Raw genomic sequence first — 24058 nt, 5'->3', positions numbered from 1 at the left:
TTTCTACTAAGCATCAGGCGGGAAGGCATACTCAAAGGCATAGCAGAAAGACTGAGTGAGGGCTGGCACAAAGATGTTCCTACCTGTATTCTGAGAAACACAGCAGGCTTTGGCATTTCTGCCCACAGAAATTCTAAAGGTTAGGAGAGACTCTGCCCCCATGAGGCTGTTACTCTGCCTGTTTTTCAAGGCCTCCTCGCAAGTGACCACCTCCTCCAGCAGCCTTCCCCGAATGCCCCAGCCCAGACTGAGCTCTGCTTTCTCTTAACTCCTGGAGGGCCTCCCTCTCGCTGACCATAGCCCTCACTTTAAGCCCACCTGCTTTTGTTGAACACACAAAAGGGGACAGGTACGGAGAAAGGCAGGAGTAAGGAGCGCCCCCCCAAAAGCAGAAAGGAGGGAGGGAGATCTAACAGCCACAGTCCTCAGCAAGCAGCAGGCCCCGATGCCCCCAGCTCCTACCTGGCTCGCTGCCTTCTGCCACCTGCACAGGTTGGGCCCGAAGTACCCTGAGCAGCTCCTGGGCTCCTGTCTTCTCTGCGTCGCTGGCTCCTGCCCCCACCCACAGGTAGGCGGCCGAGGGGGTTTTCAGGACAAAGGCATCATTGGAGTTCAGTGCACCAGCTTTAGGAATGATCTGGGAAGGCAGAGTCCGATTAATCAGAAACCAGACAAAAAGTCCTCAGTCCCCTCCTTACTTCCCAGGAGACCCTGCAGCAGGACCAGCTCTTAGGTGGACACTTGGAAGAATATACCCATCACAACTGAGGGCACATTGGACAAAGAGGGGCTTAGTTGATTCACTCCCATGATTCACTAATGCACTGGGGCTCGTCAAGGTAATTCTAGAATTCTGGGCTACATTAACAGAAGTTGAGTGCCCAGCACAAAGGAGGTGAGATAGCCCCATTCTCCTCTAGGCTGTTCAGACCATCCTGCACCTTCAGGTCTGCACCTTCCATCATAAAAGGGATAGGAGCCATCTGGAATACAATCAGGAAGTGTCCAGATGGTGAAGAATGGACTGTTAGGTAGTGAGCTTCCCATGATGGCAGGTATGCAAGGGGCTCCGGGCATCCTCGAAACAAGAGGAAGTCTAAGACATACAATTCTGCTTCCCAGGGCAGGGAAGGTGCAATAAGATGCCTCTTAACTCCTGCCCCCACCCCATCCAGTCCTGTGCCCGGAGATCTGCCCATCGAGTCCGGGGGGTTTCAAGTAGGCGAAAACTTCCGGAGGTCCAGGGCCAGGGCATTACCTCAACGGCTCTTGTGGCTCCAGAGCTGCTGGCCCGGACCTGGAAGAGGCGGGTACTGGCAGGGGCCGTCTGCCCACCCTCACGGGAGGTGCCGCCCTTGTAGACGATCATGGGCTTTCCGCCAAACAGGCTCATGAGGTGGGCGGGCTCCTTGCCTTGGACCACGCGGCTCTGGCAGTGAGATACGAGAGCAAGTCAAGAAAGGAGAGTGGGGGCGACAGTGCTTCTGTGTTCAACCCCTACCCCAGCCACCCTGGCCTGGGCCCCTCCCCCAGACAAGGCCATCACGCTGGTGTCTCCTGTGGGATGAAGCACGGCCCTGCAGCACACGGGGTCTGGGCAGAGAAACGGGAGCTCCAGGAAAGCTGGAGACGGCCCCATGGCCGCAGGTCCCCCGGGCACTGCCTCAGCTGCTCTCCCCTCCCATGAGGACCTGCCTTGCTGACCCTGACTCTAGTCCAAGAACCAAGAGAACCCATGTTTGCAAATGTTCCCTTAAATGGAAGCACATGGGTTGTTCGTGGACATTCTTCCAGAATGGTGACGTCAGTCCAGGGCAGAAAAGACAGCAGAGTGATAAGAATAGAGCCTTCTAGATATGGAGAGACCCCTCTTGCATAGACAGAGCAACCTTTTAAACCCATAAATCCCTTCATATCACATTTATTATGTAGCAATATCCCTTTGTTTCCAGGGTTAAGGTCAAATTCCTCACTATGGCTTCCGGTGGTCTGGCCCCTCCGAGCACCTCTCCAGATTTCTATCATGGCACTCCGTCCTTTGTTCTAACACTCAATGCTCCCTTCCACCTCAGGGCCTTTGCATATATCCTTCCCTCTGCCTGAAATGTGCCTGCCCAAATCTTTCTCATCCATCAGGTCCCAACAGAAAAGTATCTTCCGAAGGAGGTCCTTCTGTCTAATCCAGTTAGATCCTGCCTGGGATCTCTATGTTCTTACACTTAACATATACGTGTAAGGGGGCTATTATGGGCCAGGCATGGCTCTATAAATGCTTTACTAACATGAACTCTTCGTACACACGGCAATCCTGTGGCAGAGAGAGGATACTCAGAGAATACACAGGCATAGAGAGGCTGAGCAACCTGTCCATGGTCGCCCAGAGGTGAGACAGGATTCAAGCCCAAGCAGGCCAGCTCCACATCCCCCCTCTGACTGTGCTGCCACACTGCCTCTACTGCTACTGTCTCCATGTCGCATTTGCCTGAGTGTCTGCCGAGCATCTTTCTCCCCCCAAGACCATAAACTGCATCAGCAGAGGGGCAGGACCTGTGTGTTCACGGCTGCGGATGCTGTCGGGCACACGGGGAGCCCCACGTAAATGTTTGCGGGATGGGAGGATGGACAGTCAGAGAGAGGAGTGACCAGATGGACAAGATGCAGGGTGTGGCCCAGTGGGACACTGGGCTGGCCTCACCTGGACAGGGGTCCCTCCTAGCTCCTCATCCAGCTGGGCGGTCAGGATGGCAGATGCGGCGACCTCATCCTGCGTGGACTGGGCGCCCTGCCTGGAAGAGGAAGTGATACTCAGCACCGAGGTTTGCACAGAACCCAGAGTGTCTCCTTTGCCCTGGGCCTGAGAAACCCACAAATCTCCACATTACAGGTAATGAAACTGAGAGGGAAAGGGATTTTCTCACGAGCAACCAGTGCCAGGAACCAAACCAATGTGCCACACCCCCAGCTCAGCACTTTGCCTTCTTCTGAGACCTGAGCAAAGGCAACGGTCTTCCTTATCCTAAATGTGCCCCACGGGGACCGGCTGGTTCATCCCGGGCTGGGCAGCCACAAGAGAAGGTGCTCTGAGAGGCCAAGATGTAGAAAGGCGGCCGGGACAATTCTCATGGGGGGAGAGGCAGGTCAGAGTGCAACACGAGCCCATTTGCAGGAAAAGACATCGGGACTTAGCCTCATGTGAATCTGCACAGAGAGGTCTGTGCAGATGTCCTCCAAAAGGCCCATGGTGATTGCCCTGAGAGGGGAGATTGGGGAAGGCGGCTTTGGTTTTCTGACCCATCTCTTCCTATACTGTCCCAATTTCCTGCAACTGACATGTGTTATCTGTATAAGCAAGCAAAATATGATAAATCAATGTGTGATGCAGCTACCATTTTCAAAAAATGCCTTCTGAATTCTGTACCATGTGTAAGTGTTACCTAGTCAAAAAAATTTTTTCTTTAAGCTGCCTTGTTTTGTTTTTAGAGAGAGAGTGCACATGTGATTGAGTGGGAGAGATGCGGAGAGAGAAAGAGAGAGAGAATCTTAAACAGACTCCACGCACAGAGCCCAACTCGGGGCTCAATCTCACGACCCTGAGATCATGACCTGAGCCGAAATCAAGAGTCAGACCACTTACTCGGCTGAGCCACCCAGGCGCCCCTCCTTTAAGCTGCTTTTAAAAGTCTGAAGTTGTTGAATTGAGAGGCATTCTGCAAAACAACTGACCGGCACACTCCCAAAGCAGTTAAGGTTATGAAAGAAAAGTGAAGACTGAGGAGCTGTCACAGATTAAGACATGGTGATTAAGTGCCACGAACAAGTCACGATGGCTAAGTGCCAGGTGGGATCCTGAGTTAGATCCTAGACCAGAAAACGGACATTGGTGGGGCAACTGGTGAAATCAAAATAAGGTCTACAGATTGGTAAGTAGAATCATACCAATGTTAATTTCCTGGTTTGGATCATTGTGCTATGGTTAGGTAATCGAGGGAGACGTGTAATAGGTTCATGGAACTGTCTGTACCATATTTGCAACATTTTGGGAAACCCAAAATTATTTCAAAACAAAAAGCTTAAAGAGGAAGAAATCCAACAATCATCAAGAAGTGTTGAGACTGTACAGTAAGAGAAATACAAGTTAAAAATATACTGATGGGGCAGCTGGGTGGCTCAGTCGGTTGAGTGTCCAGCTTTGGCTCATGTCACTATCACATGGTTCGTGGGTTTGAGCCCCACATCAGGCTCACTGCTGTCAGCACAGAGCCCGCTTCGGATCCTCTGTCCCCCTCTCTTTCTGTCCCTGCACTGCTCACGCTCTCTCTCCCAAAAATAAACATTTTTTTAAAAAAACTTAAAAAAAATTTTTTTTAATCTACTGAGATACCATTTTGTAAACGATAAGGGAGATAAAAGTTTGAGAACACAGTCCATCAGTGAGGCTGTCTTGCTCGTTGCTGTTAGGAACACAAAATGCTACAAAGCGCATCTAGGGAAAATGGGCACCACGTATCACAATGACGAGCATATTTACTCTTTGATCCAGCAATCCCACTTCTGGGAGCCTACCCTACAGACATTTCTCTACATACTTATTTGTTTTTTTAATGTTTATTTTTGAGAGAGAAAGAGAAAGACAGAGACAGAGAGAGAGAGGGTATGCACAGATGGGGGAGGGGCCGAGAAAGCGAGTCACAGAATCCGAAGCAGGCTCCAGGCTCTGAGCCATCACCACAGAGCCCGATGCAGGGCTTGAACTCACAAGCCGTGAGATCATGACCTGAGCTGAGGTCGGAAGCCCAACTGACTGAGCCACCCAGGAGCCCCTCCCTACACATTTAAAATGATGTTTGTTTAAGGTCACTAATCACAGCAATACTGGGAATAGCAAAAGACCGGAAGCAATCCAAGTGTGCATTAGCAGGGAATTTGTTAAACAGGCTACAGTGTAGCCACACAGTGGAATATTATGCAGCTGTAGAAAAAAAAAAGGCAAGGAAGCATTCTATGTGCTGACATAGATTGATCCCCAGGAAGTATTAAACAAAAAAAGCAAAGTGCAGGACCATATACACAGTATGCTATCCTTTGAGTAAGGAAGGGAGGAAACTAAGAATACAGTCATGTTTGCATGAACAATTACTGGAAGAATATATAAGAAACTGATGGAAACAGTTACTCACGGAGGGGCAGAGGTTGGAGAATGGGGTGAAGGGGGGGTGGGAACAAGATTTCTCAATAGATACCTCGTTATTCTGTCTTGATTTTGAATTATGTGAATGAGGTACCCATTTTAAAGGAAGTAAAATAATTTTCAATTTGAAAATGCATTACAGTACTTAATGTGCAATTGTGGGAGAGATTTTCTGTGTGTTTCTCCGTATTCACTGCATCTCCTACAATGGACATGTAGTATTTCTGGAACAATAGTTTAAAAGCTGTTTCAAGAAATAAGACAGGTGGTGTTGCCCTACAGAGAGGAGCCTCTCCTAACAGCGTGGCCCACACAGGCTCAGGCTCCCCTCAGCCCTCTCAGCCCCATGCTGTGCCCAGGGCCCAGCCAGTGACCCCCACACTCTGCCCATAGCAATGGCCCACAGCCTCACCAGTTGTAGATGATCTGTCCCTGCCGGCCACCATGACGGTAGTTGTACAGAATGATGTAGCTGTCCCCACCGTAGAACTGCCCGTACGTGGCGGGGTCCACAGGCACTTTGTTGGAGCCTTCAATTCTCCAGATCTGCCAAGGCAAGGCTGGGCTCAGACACGGTGTGGCATCCCCACCCCCCAACTCAGGCCAGTGGGGAAACCGTGGTGTGACAGGTCACGGTTACACTACGGGATGAGCTTTTTATACGTGGCTCCACTTGGGCTCAGACTGAAAGTTAAATAATTTGCCCCAATCCCTGACCCGCTAGGATTCAAACCCCCAGGTCTCTTGCCCTGGATCCCTATACCATACCGCCACCTGACCCCGTAGTTCTCCCCCCACCCCCCACCACCAGAGCGATCAGCACAGGGACCGGTAGCTGCATGGCGGTATTCAGAATGTGCTTTTAGTGAGCGTAACACTGCGAGTGCCTACCTGGAGGTGTCGCAAGGATCAGGTGAGTTTATTCATGAAAATCTCGCACAGTGCCCGGCACAGGGTGACGGCCGTGCAGACGGCAGCCACTCTTATTATCAGAATTGTTATCGTTGTCATTGCTAATAATACCGTTCACTGTATGATTATTGAGTCATCTGGATTTTACAGATCACTCCAGAAGCAGGGCCATCCCTGGGTGACCTCCGAATGATCTCTTAGCAGAGCTCCCAGTGACAGTTTTTCCAAGCCAGCATGAGGCCCTGCAGCGCCACCTGGTGGTGTTGCAGAGACACTGAGCCCTCCAAGACCAAGAAGAACCTCCCGACCTTGAAAATTCTAGGCGAAGGAGTGGGATTAAGCCCCATTTTACAGGCAAGGAAAGTGAGGCTCAAAGAGGTTAAGTGACTCATCTGAGGTCACACAGCCGGGCTGCTGGAGCTGATTCCATACTGCCCACCCTGAACATGTCCACTGTGTCTTTCCTTCCCCACTGGAGGAATGAATGAATGAACAAGTAATAATAATACCAATAACTTATTATCGTAACAAGTAATAAGTAAAAATGAACACTTCTGCTGTTTCTATCATGCAGAACACGGTTGCCTGCAGCAAACTCTACTTCATAAACATCTCAGGACTCCAGCCCCCACCTCTCCATCTTTTCACTGTGACCTTCCTGGGGTCAAGGCTGTCTTCTCTCACCTAAACTATTATAACAGTCTCCTCAGGTTGAGGAGTCTCAACCTTCATTTTTCCCACCTCGAATCCATTTTCACAGCAAGTTTCAAAAGCACAGAACTGAGCTTGTCGCAATTCTGCTTTCGAAGCAAAAAAAAAAAGAAAAAAACCCTCACTAGCACCCACTGGTTACAGGATCAACCCTCACTAGCACCCACTGGTTACCTGGCGTTCAAGGCCCCTCCTCGAGAAAGCAGTCAAGCCCCAGGCTCTTGGGGGCAGCTTCCTGCCTGGAATACCCACCATTCTTCCCCCCTGGCAGCAAACTTCTACTTATCCTCTGAGGCCCAACCGAAGGGTCCCCTTCTCTGCAACCACCCTGCCCCCCTTGTCCTTCCTCTGTTCCCATAATCTGTGTGCTGGCTTCCAATCTTCCACAATTAGCTATGGCTGTGCTTAGACCAGGCACTCCTCGCTGGCAGGGTGAGGTACGAGACACATGGTACGGGGCCGGGCAAACAGCAGGTGCTTAGGGTATGTTGGCTATGAAAATGGACCAAGGCAAAGGAATCCCATCCACCAAAACCAGGGTCCAAACCTCACAGAGAAACGTCCTCAGGAGAGCAGGAGGCAACGCATGAGCTAGAAGTGCCCAGGAGGCAGCACGGAAGGGGCCTGGACGCCCTCCCCCACGCCCCGCCCCCAGGCACCTGTTTCTGGCCCCTGCCGTCGTCATCCATGCCGTGCTGGGCCGCCATGGCAGTGGAAGTGTGCAGGGTGGCGGCATCGAAGGGCACGCGCTCCACGTTGGCAATGTGGCTGGAGAGGTAGGTCAAGCCTGGGCCGTCCGTCTGGTCTGGGTCCCGCCAGTTCTTGAAGAACTGCTTGAACAGCGGGGTCTCACCACCCTCGGGAAGGACAGAGACCTGGAAAGGGGAAGGAGGAGCAGGCTGTGGCTGGGCTCAGGTGCCCGGAGGACAGGGGCCGCCCAACAGAGGTCCTCGGGGGAGACTCAGACACCCAGCGCACACTGGGGTGGGACACCTACCCGACCCCGGCCCTTCCCCACCCAAAATGGACCCATCCTCACTGTGCTGTCCGGCTCTAGCTCACCTGGGTCTGCCTGGGGTAGTCCATCTTGGAGATGAAGTCGGAGGCCGTCTTGAGGGCGGCCTTCCTCTCCTCCGTGTTGGCCTGCTTGCCTGTCGGCAGATGGAGGGGGTGAGGGGCCCGGGGTGAGTGCTGTGCCCTAATGTCCAGTAGTTCAGGGGAAGCAGCAGGTGAACCTCCCTCCCTATTCCTCTTAGGCTGTGGACAGCCAAGGCCAGAGACCCCCAGAGATGACTGCTCCTAGAACTCCTGGGATTCCAGCTGGGGGTCCTGGCTGACAACAGTCACTGTAACAACCGTTTTGGTCCGTTTACTGAGCGTGTAGTTTGTGCTCTGAAATGTACACAGCTGCGTTCGTTTAATCCACACAACGGCCGTTTGTGATAAAGGTCATTATTATCATGCCCCATTTATATATAAGGAAACCGGGGTCTTAGAGAGGTCAGGTGACTTGATCAAGGCCACACAGCAAGTGGAAAAGCCGTGACTCAGACTCTGCCCCTTCAACTCTGTAGCCTACACCCCATAACCTCGAGCCCCCTTCTCTCCCCTAGGCCATGTGTCCACCACGAGGGCCCCCTCCCTCCCCACCGTCTGAAGTCTGCCCCAACCCGGAGAGCCTCCCCATGCCTGCACGGCTCCTGGCCAGCACGTGCCAGCCCACAGTTCCCAGCCTTCTTATTGGCAAGGCTGAGGGGCCCAGATGATAATGACGATGACGACAGCCCTGAGTGCTCAGTCTCTCTCTCCCTCTCTGCCCTTCTCTGTGTACCTATTGCCTCCCTCCCCCTTCTGCCCTCTTCCTCTGGACTAAGAGAACACTGGAGGAAGATGCCGAGGGGTCCTCTCAGAAGCATCTGGGCCAATGTTTTCCAAGAGCCTCTCACCATCAGTCCCCTAGCACAGCGTTTCCTAAACAGAAGCCAGATCACCTTCATGAAAAGCCCCAACCAACATACATTAGCAGGTTAAAGGCTCTTCAAAGTCCTGCAGTAAACAAGCCTGGTGACATTATTTAACCCAGTGTTGCCCATAAACTTATCTGACCACAGACCTGTACTTTTTTTTTTTTTTACATGATGCCAATTAACCTCTGAGAGAACTGGTTTTAGAACATACGCAGGAAACACTGGTTTTAGCCCAAATGGGAAATCGGAGGCCCAGAGAGGGTGAGTGAAGTGCCCAAGATCACAGAGCAAGTCAGTCACAAAGCCAGGGCTTCAGAACAAGATTCATTTTCTATTCAGGAGCCTACCATGCCCCAGGGTGCCTGCACCACCGACCCTGCCCTGCCACGGCTGCGGGACCTCCCACCCAAGGGGCTGGGAGTTGGTTAGCAACCTTTTCCTGTCGTCCGTACCTTTCCAGACAAAGATTTTCCCATCTCTGCCATGGTCCAGGATGAAGCAGTCCTCTGACCTCAAAGCCCCCTGGGCGAAGGGGTTCTCATCAGCCACAAGGGAGACCGACATGGTGCCCGCGCCATTGGAGACCTGAGGGGACCAGGGACAGGAGGTCCGGAACGTGAGTGACTCCCACCGCTTGGGCCTTCCCAGGTGGCGCCCCCCCCCCCCCCAGCTGACACACTGGTCGGTCTACATCCCAACTGCCCCCTCCCCCCCATGACACCCCAGAGTAACACCTGGACTTGTGTCCCCAAGATCTGAGGCACATCCTGCTTTGCCACAACCACATCTGTAACCTACACCCACGTGTAACATAGAAACTGCACACGGAAGGGAAGGCAGGGGGGATGTAAAATTCAGGCGTGCAGGTGGCATGGGAGAAGAATTGTATAACTGGCCGAGGAGAGAGTCAATCTCATTAGTAGAAAACAAACAAACCAAAAAGGAAATAAAAGATGTGGATGCGGATGAAATGTGGTATCCCGGATTGGAATCGGGAATGAGAAATGGGGGAAACCTGAAGAAAGTCTGTAGTTTAGTTAACGGGACCGAACCAGTGTGAATTTCTTAGTTTTGACAAACGTCTCTGGTTATGTTAAGATGTTAAGGAGACGCTGGTTAAAGGGAATGTGGGAACCCTCTATCCTTTCTTTGCAATTCTTCTGTACACCCTAAATTTATTTCAAAATAAAATTTTTTCACTAAATTCATCAAAGTGTACCACACTAGCCAAAACTCAAAGACAAAATTGGCAATACCCCGTGCTGACAAAATTCTGGGTAAGCAGGTACTTTCAGACTCGTGGTGAGGGTAATTCGGGAGCCCTTCCAGAGTGCTGTTTAGTAATATGCTATTCAGAACCTTAAGGAACAAATGTTCTATCCTTACTGAGTGCTTCCTACCTGCCAGGCACTGCTCTGAACAATTTGTATAATTTAATAACTTATGTCATTTTAGAACTCCTTTAATCCTCCCAACAGCCCTGTGAAACCTCTACTAATATCCCCATTTTATTCACAAGGACACCAGAACACAGAGAGGCTAAGTAACTACACAGCTAGAAGGCAGACCCGGGATTCAAAGCCAGGCGATCTGACTCCGGAACTGGTATTTTCAATCACTGACATCGTCTTCAGGCTTTGACCTAATAATCCACGTCTGGGAATTTGTTCTAAGGCCATACTCAGTACAAGTGTACAAAGAGGGACCGTCTGCAATCAGGAAAGGTGGACACATCCTAACATCCATCACTTAGGGGGTCTGTTGAAATTCTTAACCTTCATAAAATAGCACACAACAGAGCCACTAGCCAAGGGCATCTAGATTTCGGTTGTAGAAAGATATTCCTGACCACGCTGAGAGGGAAGAAGAAGGTCACAGGAAAGCGTGAATAATTTGGATCCATTTATACCAAATAGAGACGGAAAAGTGTGTAATTAGATACAAAAAGATGTAATCTGGACTTTCTTTCACTAAAACGGTCACCGTGTAACCATGGTAACCTTAAAAAGGGTGCAGGAGAGGCTGATTTTTTTAAAACTTGAGTATTGTTACTTTTATAATTGAAACATTTTAAAAACGGTACTTATCTTAAACCGGTGGAATTGCATTTCTTTTTATGTTCTGGAGTATTGCTACTTTTTTCAATGAACATACATTACTTTATAATCAGAGTAAAAATCAGTGTGGTTATTCTTCGAAGGTGATAGGAATCTGTACCCCATTCTGTTGTTCTTTTACCAAAACAAGCTGAGGGCGCAACATGAGCATCATGGCGTAGGCTGGCCTTTCCCCCAGAGCTCTTGCCCTGAGGCCAGAGTTCCTGAGCTCAAGATCAGCCTGAGTTTTAAAAATCACAAAATACAGGGGGGCCTGGGTGGTCCAGTCAGTGGAGCGTCCGACTCTTGGTCTGGGTTCAGGTCGTGATCCCGGGCGGTGGCATCGAGCCCTGCGTCGAGCTCTGTGCTGAGCATGCAGCCTGCTTAAGATTCTCTCTCTCTCCCTCTGCCCCTCTCCCCAACTCATGTGAACTCTCTCTCTTTCTCTAAAATAAAAAATACACACACGTAACAAAGATCACAAGAAACAAATTCTAAATGAAATAACTACACACGCATGTGTGGCCATTTCTGTAGTATTTTCCCAAGGATTTTCCTAAAACATTTCCCCCCCAGTTTTCTCTGTGGACTCCCTAGAAATCCTGCAAAGTTGACCTTACCGCCCTTCTCCCTAACTGACAGATGAGGAAACTGAGACCCAGAGAAGGGATATGTGTTGCCCAAGACCCCACAGAAGAGCAGGACGCAAGTGTGTCCACGGTTGATCAAATTCTCTTATTCTCGGTGCAGGAAGGCAAAGGGAGTAGATGGGCACCCACCGGAGACGTGCGGAAGCCGAGCCCCTGATGGAGGGCGCTTTGCTCAGGGTCCCATGGCCAGGAGCTGCTTCCCCGTCCTGACCCCACACGCAGGGAACAGAGCAGCTGAGACTCACCTTGTAGAGCTTGGCCAGCTTGCGGTTGGCTGCATCCTCCTTGGCTGTGTCCTCTGCACCTGCAGGCAGGGTCGGCTTAGGGCCCAGCACCTGTAGGAGATGAGACACGGAAGAAAGGGTGGCCGTGAGCTCCTGGCAGCCCCCTCCCGCAGCGAGGGGCTTGGGTTCCTGAGAGAGCTCCCTCTCCCGGCAGGCAAGGACCACTCGGCATCCACCGGGACCCTCCACTTAGGGTAGAGCCTCCTCTGAGGACGTCCTGTATCTCTTCCTATGTCTCTGGTGTGCGGATCTCAACCAGACCTGCCTGGCAAGTCCTTCCCTCCCTGTTGCCCTGTCTGCAGGAGCTCCGTGAGAACACCCCACTCCTCCGCCTCAGGACAGTCCTTCAGAAATTTATTCTACCATTTCCTCCCCGGCTCTCTAAGAACGGCAAACACCTTCCACCACATGCCTTCAAATGATCCCACTTAATCCCCACACCCATGCTAGGAGGCACAGATTATCGCTCTCATTTTATAGAAGAGGCAGCTGAAGTCCAGAGAGATGGGGTAACTTGTACGCACAGCTATGAGGTAGCTAATTCAGAATTTGAACCTGTATCCCTGTGACTTCTCAGTCTATTTTTACTCCTCCGTCTGGGCTACACCACCAGACTCAGCAGCCCCAGCTACAGCCCCTTCCAAGCCATAGTTGGTATCCAGGCTCCTCCCCATAATAATTATCTTCTACTCTTCCCAAAAACTGGAACTCAAATGCCCCCAGACAAGTAGGAAGAAAAAGGCATGGAACAGAGCTCATGGTCTCCTCCTCATCCTGGTCAACTCTGCCTCCATTGACACGTCCTCAAAGCACGATGGCTGGCAAAGCCATCCTGCAGTTGCCTAAATGGACCATAAGTCACTAGGAATGATCAGAAGAGGAGAGAGGGGCTTGGGTCAGTTGTCTCTTTCTGATCAGGCTCCAGCACGGGGATTGTTCTCACCGCCACCACCCTCCTCCTCAGCTCCCTGGAAAGACCTGGCCCTCCCAGTGAGAGGGTGTGGCTCACAACCCCAGCATGCACCAGGCCCTGGGATTCCAGCCCCACCTGTCAGGAGAGTCTGGGATTTGTCAGGGAAGTTGCTCTTCCCCACCTCCCGACGAGTTCCAGCTCAGTGGAAAAACAAATTCACCTCACAACTACCTAACCAATGGAGGGGAAAGAATGAGCATCCCGCCTCTATGCTCGGCCCCACCCCGCACCCCTGGGATGTGGCCATGGGTACCTGGAGCATCGCCTCGGGCTCAGCGCCCTCCTCCGACACATGCACTCGGGCCCGGCCACTCCGCTCGTTGTCCCGGATGCCCTTGGACACCTGCGTGGCCTTCAGCCTCTCGAATCGGTTGCTGTTGGAGCCACACCACTGGTAGATGTCCTGTGAGACGGGGACCCTGTGTCAGGCAGTGCCCCAGCCTTCACTTAAGCCCGGCCCAATGACACGGAGGAGACTGTGGGGCGTGTGTAAGCTCACCTCGTTCTCTGCGTGCCCAGATGCAGCCGCTGGAGCACGGCCGGGCACACGGCCAGGCACACTGGGCACGATCCGTGTGCACCAGGATATGTGAGTGTGCAGCTTGGAATATGTGCTTTCTCACAGGTTCAACTACACATACAACGTGTATAAACCCGTCTGCCTGCCGGTGGGAGCGGGAGTTGGCACAACCGCCTTGGAAAACCATTTGGCTTTGGCTACCAAAGCTCCACAGACTGCTATCTGTGACCCCGCAATACCTTTCCCAGAGGTACACCCGAAAGAAGGGCATTTGCGTGTGCACCGAACGGCCTGTGCGAGAACACTCTGGGGAGCACAACCTGCAGGAGCCTCAAACCAGAAACGACCAGACACATAAACAATAAAAGCGTTATTGGGGCACATCAGCCCAGTGAAATCTTACACAGCAAGGAGAATGAACCATCTATAAACAAATGCCATATAGACAGATCTCAGAAATGGAGTGTTGATCAAAAGGCAGCGGACGCAAGAAAGAATGATTCCATGCACACAAAGTTCAGAAACTACTGGAACCACGTAATTCCAGAGAGTTCAGGATGATGGCTACCCGCGGGATTGAAGGGACCGGAAGAGCACAGGAGGGCCCTTCTACGGGTTGATGATGTTCTGTTTCTTAACCTGGGTGTCGGTTACACAGGTGTATTCACTTCGAGACACCCACCGAGCTGTGCACTCAGGATTCGCACACACTTTTGTGTACCTATTAGGCTCTAATAAAAAGCTTACACAAAATGTATCTCCCAACACTTGCATGGACATTACAGCACGTGTACCTAGGAGGTCGGGGTAGAATGTCTGGCCACGCCCACCTGCAGGTCTGAGTGCACACGGGTGTCAGGAACGTGTATACAGCATCCCACATCTGTAAACCGGGCTGGGGTAAGTGCATCCCGCACACGTGGCCATATGCAGCTGTGCGTGTACAACTACACATGTGACACACACCCAAGTCGATGTGTGTAGGCACTCATCACGGGGCGTGCCCAGGCCTGGTGGGCAAGAGCCGACAGTTTTCGCACGTGCCTGCATTTGTAAGTGACCATATGTCAAGAGGTACGTGAAATGGGCGTGTGAACGCAAGACGTCAGGGAACCCGTATGTCAATCGAAGCTGGAGGATGCTGCGCACGAGGTCTGTGCGCCTGTGTGTGGTGGGCTTGGGTCTACACACGTGAGTCTATGCGTGCTGGGCACATCTGTACTCAAGTCCCTGCAGGTGTGTCTGACTCGCGCACAGAACACGTGTGAACGCAGGAGCTGATGTCCCTGGGGCCTGCCCTTCCCACGTCTCTGTCCGCGTTCGCATCAGTGCGTCCACCTCCCCAGAGTCAGGCCTGGCCAGGCCAGAAGCATCTCAGTGGCCCCTGGGAAAGGGCAGGGCAGGACTCACATTGCCCAGGTCCAAGATGAAGCAGTCGCCATTGTTGAAGCTCTCCCAGGACACAGGCACCTCGGTGGCACGGACCACACGCCGCCCTTTGACCTGGAAGAGTCTCTGCACCACCACCTCATTGGGCACCACGTGTTTGAATCCTGATGCCACGCCTCCTTTCTGTGGGGTCAAGGAGACAGTGTCAGTCCAGGGCAAAGGGTCCAGGGAAGCAGATATGGGGGCAGGGGAGAGGGGTGAAATGAAGGAGATTCTGGCCTGTCGACCAGTAGCCTTCCAGCAGATTCCCTGGTCAGATTGTGCTTACTGCCACCCCTCTGAATCTCATACTCACTCCGCTAACAAAGACCCCGGGGGTCACTTGCCTGGACCAAAAAGCTACAGACATTCCTTTCTCAAAACACTGACGAACTGCATTTCCTAAGGGATGTTCTAAGGAACTTTGGTCTTCCAGGTTATTCTGCAAGGAAAGGGTTCCATGATCAAAGAAGCTCAGGGAATGCTTCTTACTGCCTTACACAATGCACATCAGCATAATAAAGGCTCTGAGAAGTCCCAGGGTAAATAAATAGGTTTCCCTTTTGCTTTATACGGTGTTTCCCTACCTTATGGAATCAAGAACTGCCTTCTCTACCACATCCTGCCTACAGCTCAAGTGTTCTGCAAAACATTTTGAGAAATGCTAACCCCAAGCTTTCCCATCCTTCAAGGCTCTCCAGGAAGATGGCTCCCGACCCACACCCAGTTCTCCCTCCATCTACAGAAGGAACCCCCGGCTATGCCTTCAGAGACAGTTGTGGGTAAAGTACAACCTCAGGGTCAAGTCCTTGCCCTGCCACAACAGTGCTGGGTGACTCTGGGTAAGTCTCTATCCCTCTCTGAGCCTCAGTCCTCTCCTTTCTGAAATGAGGACGTAAGTCCCTATTCTGCCACCCTCTGCAGTCATCACCAAGTCCCAGGGAAGGGGCCTTCAGGAAGGCTGCCCTACAGCGGTCAGAACAGCCCTCGGCTCAGGAAATGCCAAGGAAAATCGCTGGCTTTCTCGTGAGCAGTCCCTACCCCCAGGATGACAAGTCAGAGTCGAGAAGGTCCTTAAGGGGGCTTCCTATTTTATTCGCGGTAAACTGAAGCCCAAAGCTGTGAAGCGACTGACTCAAGGGCAGTCAGCTCATGTGTGGCAACGCTAAGGCTTGAAACCCCGCCTCCCGTTCCCAGCCTGGCTCCACGTGTCACGGGGTGGAGCGAGAAGGGCTCCCACTAAGGCCAGCAATGTGGCCCCTCTCTGCCACCTCCCTTTGAGGTGTCTGATTTGACACTTTGAGGTCTGACTTGCTGCACAGACTCCACGAGGGCAGGTGGACAAAGGGAGCGAGTTTCAACTGGGCTCTTACTATGTCTACACACAGTAAGCAATATCAAAAGTGTGTCTGAAATCACAATGCCATGCCCCCTGTGCTGGGCATCTTGCCTGCATCTTCCGTGAGGAAGGTGTCAGTCAACCCGATCTTACAGATGAGGAAAGTAGAGTCCAGAAGTGAAGGGACTTGCCCAAGAGCTCACAGCTAGTTAATGTCAGAACTGGGATTCAAACCCAGGTGTGACTACGTCTAAAATACCAACATTATTGACCCCAAATCAGGTTTTCTTAGAGCAAAGGTAACTACGGTCACCCAGGACCGGAGGCAGAAACAAGCCACTGCTCAGAGCACAGGCCTTCAAGAAGCAAGCTGGGTTTTGTTGTTGTGAGTGAAGCGCCCTCTGGTGTCCTTTCTTGGTACCAGCATGAGGCCTCTCAAGAGGATCCCCTTGGGCTGAGCAGGGCTACCAGGGAGGGATTCACGGAGCCTTTCCTTCCTCTGCTTCAAGGGTCCTCTTGCTGGGGAGCAGGTGAGGAAGGGCAGCTGAGGATAAAGATGCAAACCCGACGTTCACGCGGTAATGACCGCAGAGGCTGCCACGCCGCGAGCCCATGTCAGGGGGGCTGAGGCACCTGCTTTACAGACATGCAATTCAATCCTCACAACAAGCCCTTGAGGTAGGGGCTCTCATTACCCCACTTCAAGAAGGTGAGACAAGAAAACTGAGGCACAAAGAGGTTCAACTCTGCGCCCAGGGTCTCAGCTAGTGAGTGGCAGTGCTGGTTTTACTCCCAAGTTCGTCCTCCAGGGACCCAGCCTCGCCCGTCTGCCAGCCCAGGAACGCCTGAGTGTCCGTGGACAGCCCTGACCCAAGGACTTGGTACAGCTGGAGGCACAGAGACAGTGGATCTGAACAACTTCTCCAGAAAGTGTTAAAAGGACACACCAACCTTTACCACGGATTCCTCAGAGACAAGAAAATGCGGACGCGGAGGAAGAGAAAGGCCCTTAATTCTTTTTTATGTTTCCAAACTATTTCACTTGTTCAAGTGTGCCTTTTACTTACAGAAACATTTTTTTAAAAAAGGAAAAGGACTGTGGCGTGGCGAGTCCAGACTCTGATTTTGGCTCAGGTCATGAACTCACAGTCTGTGGGTTCGAGCCCCACAGTAGGTTCTGCACTAGTGGCATGGAGCCTGCTTGGGATTCTCTGTCTCCCTGTTTCTCTGCCCTTCCCCTACTCTCTCTCTCCCTCTCTCAAAAATAAATAAATGTTAAAAAAAATAAAATAAAAAGGAAAAGGGCTGTTTTAGGTCATAAATTTTGGTTTCAATAAACTCTTTGGGGGCACCTGGCTGGCTCAGTCGGTTAAAGCATCCGACTTTGGCTCAGGTCATGATCTCACGGTTTGTGAGTTCGAGGCCTGCATCGGGCTCTCTGCTGTCAGTGGAGAGCCCACTTGGGATCCTCTCTCCCTGCCCCTCCCCCACTCACGTTCTCTCTTCCTCTCTCTCTCTCAAAAATAAATAAACATTTTTAAAACAATAAATAAACTCTCTGTGAATTTATAAAGGAAAAGAATGCTTGATGTCTCATGATTGTGGACATGAATCTCCTGATTAATTAACTCCTCTAACCTTACCATCCTAGGAAATTAGACTTGGAAACGTTAACAAAAAGATAAAAGCAAGATCTTGGAAGGCATTAGTGGGTCTACAACTGCAGGGGATGGAAATTTTCACTATACTCTTTAGAAGTGATTATTGCTTTCTATGGCCTAGTCATTCGGTGGGCAGAGATTGGCATCACATTATTTGAACAAAATTCAACAGGATAAATGGTCCTAAAAGTCACTTTCCAAGTTAAAGTGATGCTATATAGATGACAGATGGATAGACAGAGTTCCCTATGTATACATGAATCTACACGGCTATTCATTCACACATAGAGTGAAAAGTATTATCCATCATTTGGTGTATATCTCTAAAAGTAAAACCACAGGGGACTTATACTTTCTAAAACCTGTCTTTCTATAATGTTTGACATTTTTCAATAAGCTTGTATTGGGGCGCCTGGGTGGCGCAGTCGGTTAAGCGTCCGACTTCAGCCAGGTCACGATCTCGCGGTCCGTGGGTTCGAGCCTCGTGTCGGGCTCTGGGCTGATGGCTCGGAGCCTGGAGCCTGTTTCCGATTCTGTGTCTCCCTCTCTCTCTGCCCCTCCCCCGTTCATGCTCTGTCTCTCTCTGTCCCAAAAATAAATAAAAAACGTTGAAAAAAAAATAAAAAAAAAATAAGCTTGTATTACTCTTATAATCAGAAGAAGAAAAAAAAGCTATACAGATTTACATTTTTTTTTAATGTCAAACAGTTTATAAGACAAAGGAAAATGTACGGATTGGGGCTGGTCCCCTCCCTCTCTTGAACTCTAGGTTACTTATCTAAGAAATGGGAGGGAGTCCAGGAAGGACTCAACTGATTCTGTGGGGCCAGGGGCTTCTATGACTCAGCCCAGCCCAGGTTTTGTTTGAACAAAGGGTTTCAAATCACCCAGCCATGAGGGGTCTCTAGGGTTCTGTCTGAGAGGCAGAGGAGGAGGAGGAGAGATGGCCAGATTCTGAAAATTGCGATAGTTTTCAGGGTAGGGGGGTTGCAGAACCAGAGGGGCCAGGGCCTATGACATATGACAGCCCTTTCTAGACCCTCCTGTCCCCTCCGTGCCCCTTCTCACACCCCGAGGACAGAACTGGTTCTGAGGAGCAGGCTTTCACAGGAACAAGTCTTGCGTAACAAACTCTGCTCCTTAGGGATCTATAATTGATGAGGGCTCCAGGCCAGGAAGCTTGGGCCTGCCAAGTGCGGGGGCAGCTGGAGGACTTGCAGAAGGCAGCAAACAGGACTGGCCTTGGACCTCCCATTTCCACCAGGAGGAGCCTGGGCCTTTCAGGACTGAAGTCCCAAATCCAGGGCCGGGCCAGGAACTCACCCCACAGAGCATTTGGCAGAATATGGTCCAAGAACATCCTGGAAAACGCACCAGAGGGTAGCGGATGCTTGCTACACATGCAGATTCCTAGGCCCCGTCTGCACTAAGATCAGGGACCAGGGAGTTCAGAGCGTCCACTGTGAGCCAGTTCTGTGCTGGGCGCTTCACACTGAGTCCCAGCTCCGTCACCTACCAGCTGCGGAAGCTGCTAACCTTGTCCCGAAGTTAAGCTGCTGTGTCCACACAACAGCAACAACAAGCAGGCACTGCTGTTACAAGGGCTTGATAAATGTGCGAGAGCATACACGCAGAGGCACGCGACCGGCCCAAAGCCTCACAGCAGTTAGAGGGGGTAGCCTTGGGGCCTGAACCTCAATCTCCCTGACTCCTGGTCAAGTGCTCTTTCCACTTCCTGTTCCAAGAACTACAAAAAGGCCAGGTTCTTCTCCAGCTCCGGGGTCTGGGTCCCAAGCTTCTCACCTCTTTTTTAAGGTACCAAAGCCTCCTAAAGGGCTATAGGAAGAAGGGGGAGCAGGTCAGCTCAGTAGGAGGAGCTGTGGGTACGGAGAAACTGGCCAACAGGGGGCGCTGGATAGGCACCGGGGCATCCAGCCTAGCTCCACCCAGCCGGGGCCTGAGTCCCTGTTCCCAGAACACACCCTACTCTTTGCTATCTCGGTCGCAGCGTGCTTTCCCATTGTCCAGTCCCCTGCGCCTCACCTGAGCAGACTCCTGCTCAGACCCCCAAATACCACCCAGTTGGCACAGAGGACCCTAAGGCCCTGACGGGGGCAATGACTTCTCTAAGGTCACACAGCACATCAACAGCACAGACAGGGCTTCACCCCTATGACAGACCCTGGCTCACGAGAGGCAGGTTGGTGTAGTGGAAAGAATGCTGGGAGTCAGAAGATCTTGGCTCTGGTCCTGCCTCTAGGACTGACTTGCTGGTTGACCCTGGGCCAGTTGCTTAACCGCTCTGTGCCTCAGTTTCCCTCCCTACCTTAAAATAAGATTTTTGCACTCTGACATTAAGGCCTGTCTGGCTACCAAAGCTCGTGATCCCCTCCCTATCCTGACGGAAGACAACCCCGGCTTTGTAAAACCACACCTTTCCCTGAGCGCTTCCAAGGTGCCAGCCCTGTGCACGGTATTTCCCAGCCACCCTTCACCAAATCCTGTCTCCAGGCCTGAAGGGCTGGTACCACTGGCTCTCATGCATCCAGAGAGGAAAGGAGGCTCGGAGAAGCCAAGTGGCTTGCTTGTCACACAGCACAGTAGGGCAGAGCCTCTCAGGGCTCCTAGCTTGGTTTTGCTCAGCCCCACCTGGCCGAGGATTGGGAGTAAGGGCTGTGTGGGTTCAGACTCTTCAGAGTTCAAGGTCAAAGAGGATTCTAATGAACATAATGAGGAATGAAGTCAAGGCTGCCCTTTCAAATACCCAATATGGGGCCTTCTGTTGGCAGGACCTACGAACTGAGAGGTCCGGGAGCAGGACTGGGCCTTGCCCTGGGGAAGCAAGCGGCTGGATGTCCACCCATGGCCCACCCCTCACTGCTGGGGCTAGGAAGACAATCCTGTGAAGTGACACATTTTCTTCTCTCCATTTTAAGATAAGAAATCAGAAGCTCAGAGAAGGAGTGTAATTTGTCTAAGGTCACACAGCTAGGAAGGCCCAGGATTCAAACCCAGGGCTAGCCAACTCCAAAAGCCGAGCTCTGACCTGTCTGCCACCCCAACCTACAAGGCTGGAAGATGGATGGGCCTGAGCAAACTCTGCCATTGGTGCATCCAAGACCTACCTTGTACTTGAGGCCAGACTTGAAGTAGCCCAGGAAAGTGGCTGACTCGAAGCCCTGGACCTCACGGTGCTGCACGGCTCGACCATTCAGGTAGTCGTCCAGCTGCACGGTGAAGATGGCGGCTGCCCCGCTCTCGTCCTGGCTGCACTCATTGCCTAGGGGGCGTCAGAGCAGCATGAGCCTGGCTTCCCGAAAGTGGACCCAGCCTCCCAAGGAGGAGGAGTCCTGAGCCCCCAGCACTGTCCAGGCCTGGCTGCAGAAGCTGGGCAAGCCCCTACCTTCTTTGGGCCTCAGTTAACCCATCTGTATAAGGGGGCGGCGGGAGGCCGGACTCCACGAGTGTCCAAGAGCCCTCTCAGCTCTGACACATCCTCCTACACTCACCTCTCACTCGTTCCCCTGCACTCCCTCTCAGACCTCTACACATGAAGTCAGGCCTGGGAGCAGTGGCTCAGTTCACAGATTAACAAAGTGAGGTGCGGAGATGGGGGGGGGACTTACCGTGTCCCGGAGCAGAGCAGGGGCTCCAGGCTCCTGACTCTGCAGGGCAAACCGGGGTGTGGCTGGAGCTGGACCAGGGAAGTGTGGAGGGGGTCCGGGGCCCCAGGTCAGCCCAGCTCTGAGTGCCACGGTAACCTGTCTAACCCTCAAGACACTCCCAGGAGGTAGGGTGTGCCCTTTCCAGAGGCACTGAGTGGCCCGCCAAAGGGCAGAGCTGGGGTCTGAACGGGGGCAGGCGGGCTCTAGTGTTTCCAGACCCGCAATGTCTGGCCAAGGGGCAGGCACACGCTCGATGCTCAGCAGTCACTAAGTCCTCCTGGGGGCCTGTGCCTCAAGGTCTGTGCTTTACGGGGAAGGGGTGGCCTCACCCAGCCAGTAGTGGAGGTCATACTGCAAGTTGCCATTCCTCAGCTGCACCGTCTTCAGGATGACATAGGCGTCGCCTGTGAAGAAGTCTCCATAAAGGTTGGGGGGCACGGGCACCAGGTCGAACTTCTCCACACGCCAGATCTGCAGGCCGGGCTCCTTCCCTGCCTTGAGGAACTCGGGGTGCTCCACCACCATGCTGCTGGGCTGCAAGAGACAGGCATGGCCTGAGTGGGGGCAGGAGCCTTGGTGGGGAGAGACCCCGGGGCACGAGGGAGGGTGGTTTCCAGCCCCAAGAGCATCTCACTTGAGCCTCTGAATCTCCCCACCCCTGAGGCGAGTCTACCCCCGTCTCTGTGAGCCAGTGAGCAAACAGGGCGGAGTTTAGGCTCCAAACCCTGTCCTTGACCAGAGTCTGTCTCGCCTACTCAGCTCACCAGTGATGCAGGGACAGAGGGCTCTACCTCTCTTCTCCCCTCCCTTCTTAGTGCCAATTGGATGGGACAGCTGAGGCACGGAGAGGTGAAGTGACTCTGCCAAGGACCCCCAGCTAGGAAGCGGCACAGGGAACTGCTGTAAGCCCCAAGAGCATAAGCTCTGGAACGAAAGGGAGACCCCCCTCACATGGCAAGGGTAAATCTGGGGGTCCCCAGGGGTTCAGTGGGTTCCCTTCCAACACCTCAGTGGCTCCTAGAACTAGAAGGGTCCTCAGCTCATTATGCAACCCCATTCTGCAGATAGGGAAATTGAGGCCCAAATGGGGGAGGGTAGTGGCCCACGGTCACACAGCCTTTTGCTTTTGCTCTTTGGAAGATTTCCCATACCCCATCCATGTCCCCATCACCCTCCCAAGAAGGGCCTAGATGACTGAGCCCAAGTGGCCTCCTGCGCTGTCTGCCTCCTCCCTCCTGCCCCCCCAACGTCCCACCCCCAAATTCCATTTCTTGGAAAAGGTGGAGAGGACGCAGCCGGGGTCTGCAGGAGCCTGTTGGAGAGGAGGCGGTCAAGGATCGGGGGAAGGACATCAGACATGCACAGGGGCTAGAGATGGGGCAGAGGCAGGATGGTTAGCCTGGAGCTGGAGGGCAGAAATCAGCAGGCACAGGTCACCTCGGGCCGGAGGACGGATCTAAGAGAAACCAGATGGGGGGAACTCAGGCAGAGGGGTGGAGAAACACAAAGGGAAAACAGGAGAGAGGAGGAGAAACCAGACAGGACAGAAGAGACAACAGAGAAGGGAGAAGAAATAATAGGAATGAGCATAAGCAGGCAGAAGTGAGATCATACAAGAAAGAGGGGGGACATCCTGGACAGGGAGAGAGAAATCAGACAAGAAAGAGGTATCTGAAATGAAATCAGAAATCAGAAGAGGGGAGAGAAATCAGGCAGGCAGAAAGAGAAATTAGACCAGGAAAAGGAGCAGTCAGGAGGGGAACAAGAAATCCGGCCAAGGTGAGGTTAGCCTCTAGGGAGGGAAACAGCCAGGCCCCCTGAGGCTCCCACCCCCTTCCACCGGAGCCCCGGAAGCAGCAAGAGATACTTACAAAGCAACAAAACAGTTTTTCCATTCTAGACCTGAATTACTCCCCTTTTCCTAGCGCTGTATCTGCAAGAACTTACAATAGAGAGTTACTCCGGGAGCCCCGGGCCCCCCGGGCACTCACCCGCGCCTCGGGCACCCGCCCCTGGGACGCCCTTGCCTGGGACGCCCTTGCCTGGGACGCCCCCCGCGACGCGGTGGCCGCACGAGCCAGCGGCGACAGCGCGCACAGCGCCAGGACCAGCGCGCAGAGCAGCGCGGGTACGGAGTGGTGCGGCGCCATGGCAGCGACGGCGGCAGAAGACCCCAGCCCGCAGCCGCGATCCCCGGGTCACCGACCCTTTATAGCCGCCTGCCCTTCCCACTCAAGCCGGGACCGCCCCTCAGGGAGGGCGCGGGGCCCCGGAGGGGCGGGGATTTGGCCGGGCGGTTGGAGACATGAGGGATTCAACCCGGACCGACCCAACCGGGCGTGGCTGCCCCTTCACTCCTGCTCCGGGGCGGCAACGAAGCAACCGGCCCAGGGAATTCAGCAGGCGCCCACGCAATGCACACTACATGGGTGCGTGCAGGCACCAAAGGCGGGGAACCCAGCTCGGCCTCCTGTGTGCCCCACACGAGCCCCCTCCCCTCTCTGCCCCTAACATCTCCAGTAAAACGATAACAGGAACTTCTATTTTGTGAACGCTTTCCACACATATGAAGGCCAGCACCTCACAACATCCTTTACAGAGCAGGTCCTATGAACAGCCCCACTTTACAGAGGGGCAAACCGAGTGCAGGGTGGTCAAGCAACT

The 24058-nt window shown here is 52.8% G+C and overlaps 1 protein-coding gene across 2 annotated transcripts in view; it reads right to left on the bottom strand.

Annotated features, from left to right (window-relative positions):
- The window catches only part of GSN (gelsolin), a 53644-nt gene that overhangs the window by 3989 nt on the left and 25597 nt on the right, over nucleotides 1–24058 (bottom strand). For both annotated transcript variants that reach the window (XM_047068895.1, XM_047068889.1), the window contains 12 exons: nucleotides 21724–21928; nucleotides 20855–21009; nucleotides 14712–14873; nucleotides 13035–13184; nucleotides 11770–11859; nucleotides 9231–9363; nucleotides 7874–7962; nucleotides 7471–7686; nucleotides 5601–5734; nucleotides 2696–2786; nucleotides 1259–1429; nucleotides 463–637 (listed from right to left, as the gene is read on the bottom strand). In XM_047068895.1, the coding sequence (XP_046924851.1) occupies nucleotides 463–637; nucleotides 1259–1429; nucleotides 2696–2786; nucleotides 5601–5734; nucleotides 7471–7686; nucleotides 7874–7962; nucleotides 9231–9363; nucleotides 11770–11859; nucleotides 13035–13184; nucleotides 14712–14873; nucleotides 20855–21009; nucleotides 21724–21919 (1762 nt within the window). In that variant the 5' untranslated portion in view covers nucleotides 21920–21928. The remainder of the gene's footprint in view (nucleotides 1–462; nucleotides 638–1258; nucleotides 1430–2695; nucleotides 2787–5600; nucleotides 5735–7470; nucleotides 7687–7873; nucleotides 7963–9230; nucleotides 9364–11769; nucleotides 11860–13034; nucleotides 13185–14711; nucleotides 14874–20854; nucleotides 21010–21723; nucleotides 21929–24058) is intronic.

The sequence above is a fragment of the Lynx rufus genome, unplaced genomic scaffold (assembly GCF_022079265.1).
Source record: "Lynx rufus isolate CCGP_SWC_20201006 ecotype Redwood Valley unplaced genomic scaffold, mLynRuf1.p SCAF_10, whole genome shotgun sequence".
Classification (NCBI taxonomy): domain Eukaryota; kingdom Metazoa; phylum Chordata; class Mammalia; order Carnivora; family Felidae; genus Lynx; species Lynx rufus.
This window is presented reverse-complemented; position numbering and strand designations above follow the sequence as displayed.